Source organism: Elaeis guineensis, chromosome 16 (assembly GCF_000442705.2).
Source record: "Elaeis guineensis isolate ETL-2024a chromosome 16, EG11, whole genome shotgun sequence".
In the NCBI taxonomy this organism is placed as follows: domain Eukaryota; kingdom Viridiplantae; phylum Streptophyta; class Magnoliopsida; order Arecales; family Arecaceae; genus Elaeis; species Elaeis guineensis.
Genome location: NC_026008.2, coordinates 44,935,382 through 44,949,182, shown reverse-complemented (window position 1 = coordinate 44,949,182; position 13,801 = coordinate 44,935,382). Strand labels below are relative to the sequence as shown.

Below are 13,801 nucleotides of genomic sequence, written 5' to 3'. Positions count from 1 at the left end.
CCCACAAAGAAGCACCCAAGGACCTCTTCACACCAACTCTTTTGTTGTCTGCTTCTCATAAATTAACCTCTCCAAAGCTTACCGCTTCCAATAAGTGTATGTATGTGTGTGTATGTATGTATGTGTGTGTGTGTGTATGTATGTATGTGTATTATATATATATATATATATATATATATATATATATATATATATATATATATATATGCTTTGATGCCGCCTTCCGCCGATCGAGCTGCTGAAATGGCAGCCCAACTCAAACGAAGTAAAGGCACAAAGAGAGCTCTATAAATATACGGCTCCACCTTGTGTGGCATTCCCATCCCCAAAACTCCATTGTGGAGATCTCTTGCTTACTGAAGCCTAGGCTACTCGTACCATAACCCAAGAGCTCTCCAATGGCTTGCAGACAAATGCTGGCTGTCCTTGCAGTAGCTATGGTTGCCATGGCCACCCTTCTGGCAATGGCTCGAGCGACGGAATATGTGGTAGGCGATGACATGGGGTGGGGCCTTCAAGTGAACTGCACTGACTGGGCTCGGGGCAAGGTCTTCAGAGTTGGCGACTCGCTAGGTATCGATCCTTTTCTTCAATTCTCTAATGATCGAACTATTAGCATTCCATGTACGCTATCATCCTTGGCCGTGGCTACTATGTACCACATCATGATGGAACGCCTCAATCTTAGAATCCAAGCCTCCCTGACATTTCCCATAGATAAAGATTCTTCACTACTTGTCATAAGAGTTAAATGCAAGTGATTCCTGTCAACCATGCATTGCCAATGTAGAGGACTGTTTCCACATGTCTGGATCTAGACAAACTCTTTTCAACCTTACAGAGTTTTTATTTTAATAGTTTGTTTCTTTTCAAAAACTATTCTAAAATTTTATAAAACAGCAACATAGTAATTACTAGGCAATTTATTTCCAACATAATTCACCAAGATAAACCATATGTTTAAATTTGACAATATCTGAATAAAAATGGATGGATTTGAAACTTTATTTCTCTAATCTTGCAGTCTTTAGGTATAACCCTGGAAATCACCACGTCCTCAGAGTCCGTGGCCCAGATTTTCAGGCATGCAACAAGGTTTCAGAAAAGGAGCCTCTAGCCTCTGGCGATGATGCGGTCCCACTCTCAAGTCCAGGAAAAAGATGGTACGTCTGTGGTAAGGCCGCGCACTGTGAATCTGGCCAGAAGCTTGTCATCACTGTCCTTCCAAGCTTGCAGGCTCCCACTGCATCCCCCACACCTCCCGCTCCAGTTCCCGGTTCCTCCGGCAAGATTACCGTACCTGGGTACCAGAGTTTGATGGTGCTGGTTGTGGCAGTGCTGACGACCTTCATGACTTAAAATAAAAGATTGTTTTAATTTCTTCTTGCACCTTGGAGATTTCATTACGTACGTCAATTTGAATTGGTTTATGTTATCATGTCTCTTGTCATTTGATCTATCATATTTAGAGTTTATATATGAGAAAGATAAATTCTTTTTTCTTCAGATCCCATTCAGAAACAAATTGCATTGAATAATAATTGATACATATACATATATATATATATCCTATTTTTTCTTGGATGACCGTGATTGCTGAAGTCACTCTCATGTTCATTCCTAAACTTGAGCCCGGACTACTTCAGCAATTCTAACTCGCCCGGCCATAAAGAAAATGTCAGATTCTTAGCAATTATCCCTTGATCAGAAGCTGCTTTGGCTCAATTTAATGTACTTATAGTACGAGGAATTGCACCCGCCATCCAGCTGTCCTTATTCCGTCTTATTGCTCTCTTACCTGTCACGTCTAAACTAATCCCGAGAGATGGTGCAAAGCATGGAATAATTGGATAGGATGGCAAAAGGGCGGCATATAATATTGTCCCCCGGAATAAAAGTTCTCACGCAAGACAGTTGGACACGAATTCGTCGAAAGTCTCCTAACCTTTGGAAAATCTATCAATTAAGTTAGCACCGTCCTTTTGGAAGCCTTTAGAATTTCCTCCTAAAGTAGCTTGTTCACTAAATTGAAAGTTAGACTAAAAGTTGAGACATCAAACCGTCAAAGGAAGAAAATTATAAAACGAAAAAGTCGGTGCTACAAGACTATGGTTTGGAAAGGTTGGACTTTGGAAATTCACATTCCATAGCCTTGACTTCTATAAAGTTGATAACGTGCTTGCAAGGTGTTACAAGAAACATAGAAGTGGTCTGCAATCTTCCTTAAGACTAACAATTCTCCCTGTAAACTTAAATTAGGCATTATACTAACCGATGCCTCTAGCTCGATTGATCAATGGGAAAATTGGACTACTTCATGTTAATTACTTGTTGAATTTTCATGTGGCTTACTAGTTTATCTCATATATGGTGAACCTCAAGGAATGTTGTGGTTTAAGTCCTCTGAGCCATAGCATTTGACTGTGATGCAGGACAAAGTTGGAGAATAATAACTGAAGGATGATGCAAATGAAGTTGTTCAAGGGTCTATACATATATGGTCATGTGGCAAGTTTCAAGGTCAAAAAAGCTCTAGTTATAGAATCCTTCTACAATTAAGACATAAGATAAATTCATGTAACTTGAATGTATGTCCAATCCATCAAAAAAGCTAGTTGATTTCCACCGAATAATAATCTCATCTAGATTTTTTTAAAATATAAAATTCTGTCATTTACCTGAGCTACATTTTTTTTTTTTTTAAATTAAGTACAGCTCACAAAGTGTAGCATCATGATAGTGCTGCCCAATGTTGATTCGGATTCTCACAAAAAGAAAAAAAAAAATCGTGATTTAGTACCAATAGAAATAGTATTAGTCATAAACCATGAACTGTAAAAGTTAAGCTGCCGCATGGTTGCAACCCCATGCAAATATCACATGCATGTCACGTGCCGCTGGCGACAATGTGAGAGAGAGTTTGGTAATATTGTTTTCAGTTACAGCCTCCTCCTTCGTTGATGCCGCCTTCTTCTCATGATGTCCTCCTCTGACGCCATATTTAATTTCAAGCCGCAACAATCGGCCCTTTCTCCATTCCCAAAATAGCTAAAAGAGAGAAGCAAGCAACCAAAAAAAAAAAAAACCCTAAAATTTTTGGAATCCCAAACACCACACCTCTTATCCAATATCCGGAAATTCCCCCCATGGCCTGCCGGAATTCGATCTTTCCAGGTTACTCGGCTTGATCCGATGAGGGGAGCGATACGTAATTCCAGGTACCAACGATGACCCTCGTTTGCTCGAGATATTGGAAGTTTTTTCAGCTCCTTTTTGGGTTTGATCTTGCTCTGAGGCATGCTTGGATCGAAACCCATCTCTAATTGTTCCCGAATCTTATGATTTTTATTTACAAAATTGCGACCGTTATCGCTGTGTTGTCCATTTGTTGTTTCCTTCTCTGCATGCATTCGAGATTCTTCCCATCATTTTGTTCGTTTGGGATTTTGTCATTGGAATGCTCGGTGCATTGTGGTAAGTTTTGATTTTTTCGACCAGTTCTCTGTTTTTTTTTTTTATCCTGTTGGATTTGAGTTATATGTTAAAACCCAATTGATTGATATGAATGTTAAAAAGAATGTCTTTAATTCCGATTTCTCATTGGAATTTTGGATGCTGAGTTATATGAATAGTTCTAAAACTTGTATTGCAGAAATTTTTTAATTGCTGATGGCTTTAATTTGGTCATCAATGTGCAATCAGTTTATTGACAGATAGCTTCAAAATGATCAGTTCAACTTCAAACAGTTTGGAGAATGCGGTTAATCACCCAGATTAGAAATCTCATTTTTATGGGGAAATGTTGGTCAGTTGTGGTTAAATTTGATTGGCAATTTGGATGGTAGTACAAGCACATTACATGGATTGAACAATTGAAGGCATGGGAATTCTGTTGGTGTCTTGGAGAAACACATGTTCAAATGTTCGGGAATTGAAGAGATGGATAAGAGTCTTCTAGGGTTTGGACAGTTTCGTGTGCCAGATGAGGTGGATGAGACCGAATTCTAATTTGAAGAATGGATGGTGAAATACCCTGTCCTTCAGATCAGAAATTTGCGCAAGCTTACAAGTATTTTGTTGCACGTGAGGTACCTTCAAACAAGCACTTGAATAACATCTCTGTTCAGACTGGCGAGGAGTTCTCGATGGATTTCCTTCAAGATCGTGTCACACCAAGAGGAGCAACGTTTAAACCTGGTATAGATCGTGGGCAGATGAAGAATGTAGGATGTAATAATTATCAGATTTTTCAGGCAGGCTATGAGGATCTTGCAGGCATTCTTGGGCTCAGAAGAGCAGACTCTAATAGTTATTTTGATGTTTCTAATCCTTATTTGATCAGAACCCATTTGGTGGACGGCAAAGCTATGGAACATGTTTATAGAACAAGCAAAATTCATAGTCAAAATAATAGGAGAGTGACAGAGAACTGTATGGATGAGTATTCTGAACCCGGTCCTCTTTCTGAAACCCTTCAAGGTTATCAGCATTGCCCTCATAGACCTGGAGCCATGCAAAGCCCTCAGTCCAGTAAGGTGAAATTCCTATGCAGCTTCAGTGGAAAGATCTTGCCGAGGCCAGGTGATGGAAAACTGAGATATGTTGGTGGTGAGACACGGATTGTCTCCATCAGAAGGAATCTTTCATGGAAAGAACTTATGCAGAAAACCATGACCATTTGCAGCCAACCTCACACCATCAAGTATCAGCTTCCTGGTGAAGATCTTGATGCTCTGATATCTGTTTCTTCAGATGAGGATCTTCAGAATATGATGGAAGAGTACTATGGGCTTGAAAAGGCTGATGGCTCTCAGAGACTCAGATTATTTCTCATATCCCTGACTGAATCTGAGAACCCTTCTGTAGATACTAGAGGCTTGCAGAGCAGCTCAGAATACCAATATGTTGTTGCTGTGAATAACATATCAGAGCCAAGTCCGAGGAAAAGCTCAAGTGGTAATAGCTATTCAAGCCAAATGGGATATCATTTAGATAATTCTCCAAGTTTCCAGAGAGATTCCCCTTCTTTTCCTTATTCTGATGTTGTCAATGGAACTGCTGCTCCAAATCATGCTGGCATGCTCATGCATCTCCCTGGTCCACAGTTCTTTTTTAGTTCTCAAACTGCACCAAAAACCCCCACACAATCACCTCCTTTTTCTCCAAGGCCAGTTCAACGACATTCTCGCAATCAATCATATGATGATCAATTTATAGCAGACCAACCATTGGAGAATTATTATGAGATTAATGCCAGATATTGTCTACATGGTGGAGTACAAAAGCTACATCCTAACATGCGTGGTGATGTTGAGATGCCGATTGCACCTCATGGAATGCCTTTTGAAAATCATAAGCACATCAGGGATTTTATTAATCCACCGTTTACTCGCAATGACAGCGACTTAGATGTATATCCATATTATGAAAAGCCTCCTCAAATTGAAAGAGCTTTTCATTCAGACAAATGCCCCAATCAGATAGAAGATTCACTGAGTTGGATATCAGGATCCAATGATTCAACTGGTCCACCTCAACAATTACCTCATGCATATTCTGATTCAGTGCTCCAAGAACAAGGTGAAAGGAATTTGTCTAACGTATCAGAAGGAACAATACCCTACATTGACCTTACTGCATCACCATTTTGTCAACAAACATGCCAAAATAACCTGCAGGAAGGAACAGTACAATTCCATGGAAATATAGATATCGATCACCCAAATCCTCCTGATAAACTACGGAGAACCTTGTCCACCAGTTCACAGGCTGGACCAGAATTTGCATATTCTTCTCATCATCCAGAAATTCGTGGAAGAAATGAATCTAAGCACCAAACTGCCTATTATCCTGATGAAGAACATCGAAGCAAACAAAGAGTTGATGGCCTCAATTCTGGGTCACAAGACTGTTATGCGCAAAATGGATTGGCAGTAGATACGATGACACAGATGAATGAGAAAGGAGCTCTTCTTTGTCAGGATAAGAAACTTTATCATGATGATTTTAATGCAATGCAAGAGATGTCCACTTATAAGAGTAAGTTACTTGGCACGAATTACAACCTTTGTGGTATGCATGGTGTTCATGTTTCTTCACAGGAGCTAGAGGCACTAGAAAGTTCTGTTCCTACATCTTCACATTTTGCTTCAAAATCTGATTCAGATATTCTCAAAGTTCATTCTCCTAGCAACCCATTTGATGGATCAAAACCAGAAATTTCCACCAAAGGCTATGGGACTGCTAATAGTCTGCATGGTGAAGCATCTGAACCATTAAATGGTGATCTTGCATGTGAAGGTGGCAATGTCATAGCTTTTCTACCTTCTGTTTCATGGCCAAAGGATTCTTTAGAAGCTCCACTCCCAAACAAATTTGCTGAAGACATGACTCCAGAGTGTTGTGGTGATGAAACTTCAAATGATTTAGTTTACACATCATCAAGTGATCCTGTTTCTCATCTTCCTCCGGGTATAATGTCTCAGAAGGATAACGAAGGATACAGTGTATCAGGTTCTACAGCTCCACTTGTTATAGTCAGTGGCACTGGTCTGAGTCTAAACCTGGATGCTGATGACCCTCCAAATTGGTCTTTCTTCCCAAATCCAGCCACAGGTAACATTTTAAAGAGAGAAGTTGCTCTCCTTGATTGGGACTCCATTAATCATCCTGATTCAGGTGTCACTGACATGGATCATGGGGGCTGTGGTCTTGAACCATGGAAGGGAGGAGAGATCAGATCGATATGTAATGTGCATAACAATGTTGCATTGGACACAGGGGTTACTGTTGAAGATGTAACTGACATTGTTCCTTCAGATATTCCAGCTTCCCCAACAATTGTTCCTCATGTACTTCAGGAGCCAGTTGATGAACTAGAAACTGGTGAAACCTCCTCGCCGAAAGTAACTGATGCAGAGAGCAACAGTCCAGAAGCTGTGAGTGAGGTAAATATTGCATGGTATTTATTTGAAATGTTCACTATTCAAAGCCAGGCAGCCAGCTGTTTTATGCTACATCTGATGTATCATGTATACACTCTAGGATGCAAAAACTGATGAAAGAGATATGGATGAATCCGTTAGTGATGCTGCAATTGCAGAGATAGAAGCTGGCCTATATGGTTTGCAGGTATGAGCTGTATTTTATGCTTAATTGTGATATGCCATCTAACATGGTTTGAAACCTAAGCTTTATTAGCAAGATAAACCGTTGCCAGTTAGCTAATAGCATGTCATTTTGACACTTGTGCTGGTCAGCTGCTTGATTGTGGGATCCACAAATTTCTGATCCATGAGTTATTTCACATTCACTGTGATGTTTACTAAGAAAACAGGGAAATTTTTTTTTGATCTTATGAAGCTGCTGAACCTGTTTTTGTTATACAAATATTCGAAGAATTAAAGGTATATTCATCTGTTTCCATACTCTCGTGAAACATTGTAACTAAATAGGCCTAGCTGAGGAAGATTTGACGCTACTTTTTCTGATTATTGCCTAATGGGATATATTGGATAATTATCAAAAACCTTTGTTTCTTGTGCCTCTTCAGTTGATTCAACTTGCTCTTGTAGTATTTTATCGGAGCATTGCTTTTTGTGACTTGTTTAATAAATAATCCATCATATTTTATTAATTCAAGAATCTGTAGATTATATGTATTTCATGGGTTATGGATAGGAGTATTTATAAATCTTTTTATGTATTTCTTAATGCCAATCACTATTTATTTTAAATATCTTGCTGCCTTTTCTACATCTACTGTTTTTGCATGTTCTCTTATATTGTATACTTCTCTTTTGTTTTATTTTCTTTTGCTTTATATATATTTCAACTCCTTTTGAGCTTTTTATGAACCTTCCCTATGGCATCTGCCCTTGCTGTGCCATTTGCAAATGCAAAGCTTGTGACTGTAGACTACAGAACCTATAGCTGCATAGCAGAATATGCTATTCTTTTTTCCCTCTATTAATTCTCACTATAATCATTTTTCAATTAATTTTTATAAAAATATGATTTTTTTTGAAAGAATTGAAGTTATTAAATATATGCTATTTTCAAAATCTTTTGGCTCTTATTTTGCTGGGTAGAGCTGGGTGACCAAATTTTTTATCTTCCACTGATTCATATTCTCTCAATGTTCTTAGTTTTTCATACAAAAGTTTCTATATTAGCAATGAGTTATCAAAAATCTTTTAGCTCTTTTTTCACTGGGTGGAACGGATTGACCAAATTTTTTATCTTCAAACTGCTTCATATTCTCCCAATGTTCCTATTTTTTCATTCAAAAGTTCTATATGGCAATGAGTTATTATATGCATACTTCTTTCTTTCCCTCATATTCATACAAACATCTGTTCATTTTTCAGTGCTAGGTCATATATCACTATTTATCTAAATCTGTCTTCTTTTTTTTTTTTTTTTTGAGAAAATCTAAAACTGAAAGTTTTATATGCTGATGATCAGATCATAAGAAATGCTGACCTTGAAGAGCTACGTGAATTGGGATCTGGTACATTCGGAACTGTCTATCATGGAAAGTGGCGAGGAACAGATGTTGCAATCAAGCGGATTAAGAAAAGTTGCTTTTCAGGGAGATCATCTGAACAAGAGCGATTGGTGCGTTGAGAACATGATCACTACTGTTGTATTTTTTGCTTTTATTAAATTTGTCTTTTTTGGTTTGTAACTTCTGTAGTATTTCTTATGATTACTTCATCCCTTCTTACTATTTAGGATGACCATAGCCAATGAACCCTGTCCCATCTGTTACTTTGGGTTGTGAAGTCCTCTTCAGGGATCATATCTATTATGGTTAGATCTGCCATCTAGTCAATCTTTTTATATCTTTCCTCACACCTTGACAAAAGCAGGTCTAACCCCCCGTACTTTCTTCTGCAAATTTGTCACCACCATACCCATCTTGGACTGATGCATGACAACAAATCAGGAAGCTTTTTGTAAAACAAATAGACATGATTGAGATAAAGACGATGGTGCGTTCATTTGTGAGATTTTAGAAAGAATGGTAAAACTAGCATACATGTAAAACAAGAACAGATCTAGGGTAGATTATGTGTGTTTTAGGTGTTTCCTGTTGGGGTTTCTTCTCTGTTAAAAATGAAACAGAAAAATAAAAGGTCCTCACCTTTCAAACCACAACAACGGTCTTGCCCGGCTGAAGGACATGATTGGTCTCAAACCAGAGGAAAGATTAAGTTCAGTGGCTTTTTGCAGTTGACCCAGCCATAGCTGGCACCCTTGTTCAATCTTGTAGGGCTCAAGGAAAAAGAGTCTGGTGGTTCACCCCTCCATGGATCATTCAGCTGCATCATTTCAAACTATCAATAATGGTTTGGGTGAGGTGGGAAAGAAAGAGAAGGTCACAACTATTGGTAACTCAAGGCTAGTCCTCAACTCCTGCCCTCGATCTGCATGCTCCTTTTGGATAGCCTTCTCCATCTAACCGTCAATTAGCCTGAAAGAAGAATTTTTACATTTTCCTTTAAAGAAAAAAGGCATTCATTCAGTTCCTCGTCCATTGATTTTATGTTGATACTAATAATAAATATATACTCGATATGTTTTTTTGGTTGGACTTGGAACCTTCTTGATGTGTTCCATCAACAATTTCATCTTTATGGAACTGGGCTTGGTTATGTAAAGGAAAATGCATTATTTTTTTTCAAGTAAATTACAAAATCCTCCCTAGGTTTATGTTTATTACACCCAATAGTTTGTTACACCGATACTTATACCCAGTTAAACTAACAATGTTAGTGAAAGCATTTACCTCATATAAAAAGTCGAAAGCCCTTGAGTAAAGAGAAGGATGCACATATTTTCTTATATCCTTGGATGGCTATTATGTCATTTAAGGTTATTTTGGTTATTTTTGAAATTTTCCTGATGGGGCATTTGGATCTCATTCGAGGTTAATGATTTGATTAATGTTTTGTTAAGTTATGGGTTAAAGTGTTAGATAAAAAATGAACCTCGAGAGGGTAAGCATAGGTTTTCCAAACTATTGGGTGTAAGTATAATTTATCCTTAATCTCAGAGAGGTTTTTGTAATTTACTCTTTTTCTTTTTTTTTTGGTGTATTTGAAAGAAATGCAACTAAAAATATGATTTGTGGTGTTGCATGTCTCTACTTGAATGAGAGTCTTTAACATCCCGCATTGTTAGAATGAAGACAAGAGATTTTCCATTCTGGCATGTGAGTGCTAAATATATGAGAAAATGTGAGAATACATTAGATAAATTTCTATTATTTCAGCACTATACCTTCAACAGTTTTGGGGGCCTGGAATAACTTAAGGTAAACCAGAAGTCATCTTCAAAAATGGGGTCGCACGTCTAAAACTGGATGTATAATTACAAATCATGCATCTGGAAGAGCAATATTTTCTTTATTGCTCCAGCACCAAAAGGAAGGTTCTTTTAGTTGCATTGGAACTTATGTAGCAAACATGGATGACCCTTAATTAGAAACTTGGATTAACTTTTTTTATTAAACCTGCACTAGTGTAGTGAACTCTAGATCTGGCTCTTGCATCCTCTAGCTTCAACTTAGTTTCATTTTACCCGATTGTACCACATGAATTACTTTCCAGACTAACCATTTTTGTGAGCTTAAAATATTTCATTTTACCTTATTGTATAAATAATTGCATCCATTTTGCAAGTTGGTAAGTTACTTATACTGTTGGATCATTCTTCTCTTGGTTCTGCAGACCAAGGATTTCTGGAGGGAGGCACAGATCCTGTCAAAGCTTCACCATCCAAATGTGGTTGCATTTTATGGGGTTGTTCCTGATGGAGCTGGGGGGACACTGGCCACTGTAACAGAATTTATGGTAAATGGATCGCTCAAGCATGTCCTATTAAGGAAGGATAGGTGAGCAAACCATAATTTCTTGCATATTGTTTCTTCTTATTTCTTTATGACCATGACAAGATTATGCTTAAAATATCCTCTGCAGAGCACTTGACCGCCGTAAAAGGCTGATAATTGCAATGGATGCAGCTTTTGGGATGGAATACTTGCACTCAAAGAGCATAGTTCATTTCGATTTGAAATGTGACAACTTACTAGTTAACTTGAGAGATTCCCAAAGACCAATCTGCAAGGTAGTGCCAGAAATTGCAAGTATACTTCGACTCGTATTGGGTGGCCAATCTGGTGTATTAGAATTTTGTTTCATATTAAACTACATTTTTCCTATTATCATTTGATCTTTGCTTCTGTAAAACTTGTTATTGATGTTTAGTGTTTGTGCTGGTCTGGGTTTTGGGTGTGCATTGGCACATCTGAAGTATATATGAAATTAATAAAGAAAAGCAGGGGGAGTGGGGGGAGGTGGGTGGGGATGGGGGTGGGTGGGGCATAAGGAACAAGCGTAGAGCATGAATGTGGCTTTGAAAAGATGCAGCTCGAAATTTCTAAATTATTTTCCTGAAACAAGATATGGTCATGGAGATATGATTGTTTCGGCTTTTCAGTGGTTGCAAAAAAATAGCTGATATCGTTGTTGTTATTGTTGGAATCTGATATTAGAATTCAAATGTTTATTAGTGAGTATTTGGAAATGGCATTCACAGGTTGGAGACTTTGGATTATCAAGAATTAAACGCAATACCTTGGTTTCCGGTGGTGTACGAGGAACCCTTCCTTGGATGGCACCAGAGTTGTTGAATGGAAGCAGTAGCCGGGTTTCTGAAAAGGTACCTAGTCCATTTGGTAGTATATACGTTTTATGGGGGAAGCTAACTGTATAATTGGGCTATCGTAGGTTGATGTTTTCTCATTTGGAATAGCAATGTGGGAAATCCTCACGGGTGAGGAACCCTATGCAAACATGCATTGCGGTGCAATCATAGGTAAATCTGTGTTTACACTTAAAGAGAAATAGAGGCTTGCTTAAATATTGTTATTGAGTTATGCCATGTGTAGGAAATAAGTGTATAGTATTTGACAGGGGTGATCCCATGTCTTTCTGTTTTGCATATTTTTGGATAATTGACATTTAGGATAATACTGCCTACTATTTCAGACAAAGGGTAACATATAATGCAGTGAGAATTTCACATAATTCCAAATTATTTCCTGTTCTCTTCCTCATCCCAGTAAAATGACCTTTGACAGTTAATATACTGAAAGATTTCCCCTTGTTTTGCTAAAGAAACCTGAATCAATGAATAAAATATAGCGGGAAAACTTATAAATAGGTGGGTCAATCTATTCTTGCCTCTTCCATGTAGATGGTAACCTAATTTATGGTACAATGTTGTCCACATGATGTATCATGAAAAGGTGTTTTGTTAGTTGCATTAGCAAGCAAGATCCATACTTTTTTTATTTGTGATTAACGCAAGATGTATATGTCTACCAATAGCTACTGACTATTGGCTTGCTGTAGTTGATCATTTGCAGTAATTTGTGGATGGAGTATGAAAAAAATGCTGCATGTGCCAATCAATTATTTTTGTGCTGTCATGCCAATCAATTAATTGCATGTCTAGTTCCACAATAATAATCTATGTTGTGAAATGTGAAGGAGGAATTGTGAACAATACTCTTCGGCCGCCAATTCCTGAGCGCTGTGATCCTGAGTGGAGGCAGCTAATGGAAGAGTGCTGGTCACCTGACCCTGAAGCACGCCCCTCATTTACTGAGATTACTGATAGGCTACGTGCTATGTCAGTGGCTCTTCTTCAGTCGAGGGGACAGACTCATGCAAACAGATGAAGATGATTAATTCTGAGAGAATCTGATTAATTCTGAGGACAGGCTATCAAGCCTTCTGTGCCTTTTACTAGAATGCTTTTTCCCCCCTTTTCATTTAGATCTTTTTCATTTTTGTGGAGTTTGAGCTTCGGCAGAGAGAGTTGAGTCCGCATTGTTCGAGGTATATGCTCTATCAACACTGTTTATAAGAGTATGAAAAGCATGTGCTTTTTTTTTTTCCCCCCTTTATGGAAGATATAATTATTCAGTTCTTTTTCTGGGTGTAAAGTGCATTTGTGTTGCGAGTATGTTATTTATGAGTCATAAAAATGTAAGAAAAGCTGAAATGTTGTTTCAAATTATAGCTGATTTGTTCATTACATTTTACTCTCTGTCTTGTCTGTCTGTCTGTCTCTCTCTCTGTGTCTCTCATCAGAGTTTTCTACGGTTCTAAATTCGAATGCACTGAGACTGTAAAATGTATAGTAATGGAACGCCGCCTTGAATGTTCACAGCCGGTGGTGCCCTCTGCATCACATCCGAAAAACTTCTAATATGAACAAAAGAATTTAGATCGTACGGACTCTATTTTACGCTGGTTCTTTGGGTTGAGATCCGTTATTCTTGAATCATCATCTCTCGAAGAATCGGATGCCTAGGATACTTTGAGAACAACTCTTTTCATAAATAAATAAATAAATATGATTCTATATCAAAATTTATCTGGATTCACAGTGGCATTCTCTAATTCTTTATATCGGAAGAGGTGTGAAAGGATGTGCACATTGCGAAATGGAGTTTCCTTGACCTGTGCAAAGGTGGCATTTTCTTTATTTATTTACAAAAGCTAATGATATTTTTTAAAGCAAAAAAGTTCTCTTCCACCGCTGATGGTGGCAGGAGGGGCAGAGAATGGAGAGCAATATCCATCATGATCGGTCAACAATAAAATCAAAATAGATTGAAATAGCAATCACAAGGATCATATCTCATGATGTATTTGATTTGTGATTTGAATCAGATATTCGGAATAGAATTTGAATCTTAAGATTAAGTACGAATTGAGTCTTA

At 38.0% G+C, this 13,801-nt stretch overlaps 2 protein-coding genes across 4 annotated transcripts; both read left to right on the top strand.

The window, feature by feature from the left end:
• The first annotated feature begins 247 nt into the window (after nucleotides 1-247).
• Nucleotides 248-1,418, top strand: LOC105059237 (blue copper protein 1a-like). Its single transcript, XM_010942467.3, has 2 exons — nucleotides 248-573; nucleotides 1,025-1,418. Exons 1-2 carry the CDS (start codon nucleotides 399-401, stop codon nucleotides 1,357-1,359), a joined length of 510 nt encoding a protein of 169 aa, XP_010940769.1. The 5' UTR covers nucleotides 248-398; the 3' UTR covers nucleotides 1,360-1,418.
• A 1,529-nt stretch (nucleotides 1,419-2,947) lies between these two features.
• Nucleotides 2,948-13,110, top strand: LOC105059139 (uncharacterized). 3 transcript variants are annotated; one of them, XM_029268661.2, is made up of 9 exons: nucleotides 2,948-3,218; nucleotides 3,703-6,947; nucleotides 7,045-7,131; nucleotides 8,467-8,619; nucleotides 10,737-10,900; nucleotides 10,986-11,133; nucleotides 11,605-11,727; nucleotides 11,796-11,883; nucleotides 12,561-13,110. In XM_029268661.2, exons 2-9 carry the CDS (start codon nucleotides 4,017-4,019, stop codon nucleotides 12,749-12,751), a joined length of 3,885 nt encoding a protein of 1,294 aa, XP_029124494.1. In that variant the 5' UTR covers nucleotides 2,948-3,218; nucleotides 3,703-4,016; the 3' UTR covers nucleotides 12,752-13,110. The 3 variants fall into 3 exon arrangements, with proteins under 3 accessions (XP_029124494.1, XP_029124495.1, XP_073106135.1); XM_073250034.1 differs by having other exon boundaries at nucleotides 2,952-3,218; nucleotides 3,653-6,947; XM_029268662.2 differs by lacking the exon at nucleotides 11,796-11,883 and having other exon boundaries at nucleotides 12,561-12,711.
• The last annotated feature ends 691 nt before the right edge of the window (nucleotides 13,111-13,801 follow it).

Coding starts and splice junctions, on each gene's coding strand:
- LOC105059237 (XM_010942467.3), top strand. CDS start 399: ATGGCTTGCAGACAAATGCTGGCTGTCCTTGCAGTAGCTATGGTTGCC. Junction 574..1,024: donor CAGAGTTGGCGACTCGCTAG/GTATCGATCCTT, acceptor CTAATCTTGCAG/TCTTTAGGTATAACCCTGGA.
- LOC105059139 (XM_029268661.2), top strand. CDS start 4,017: ATGGATGGTGAAATACCCTGTCCTTCAGATCAGAAATTTGCGCAAGCT. Junction 10,901..10,985: donor GTCCTATTAAGGAAGGATAG/GTGAGCAAACCA, acceptor TATCCTCTGCAG/AGCACTTGACCGCCGTAAAA. Junction 11,134..11,604: donor CCCAAAGACCAATCTGCAAG/GTAGTGCCAGAA, acceptor TGGCATTCACAG/GTTGGAGACTTTGGATTATC.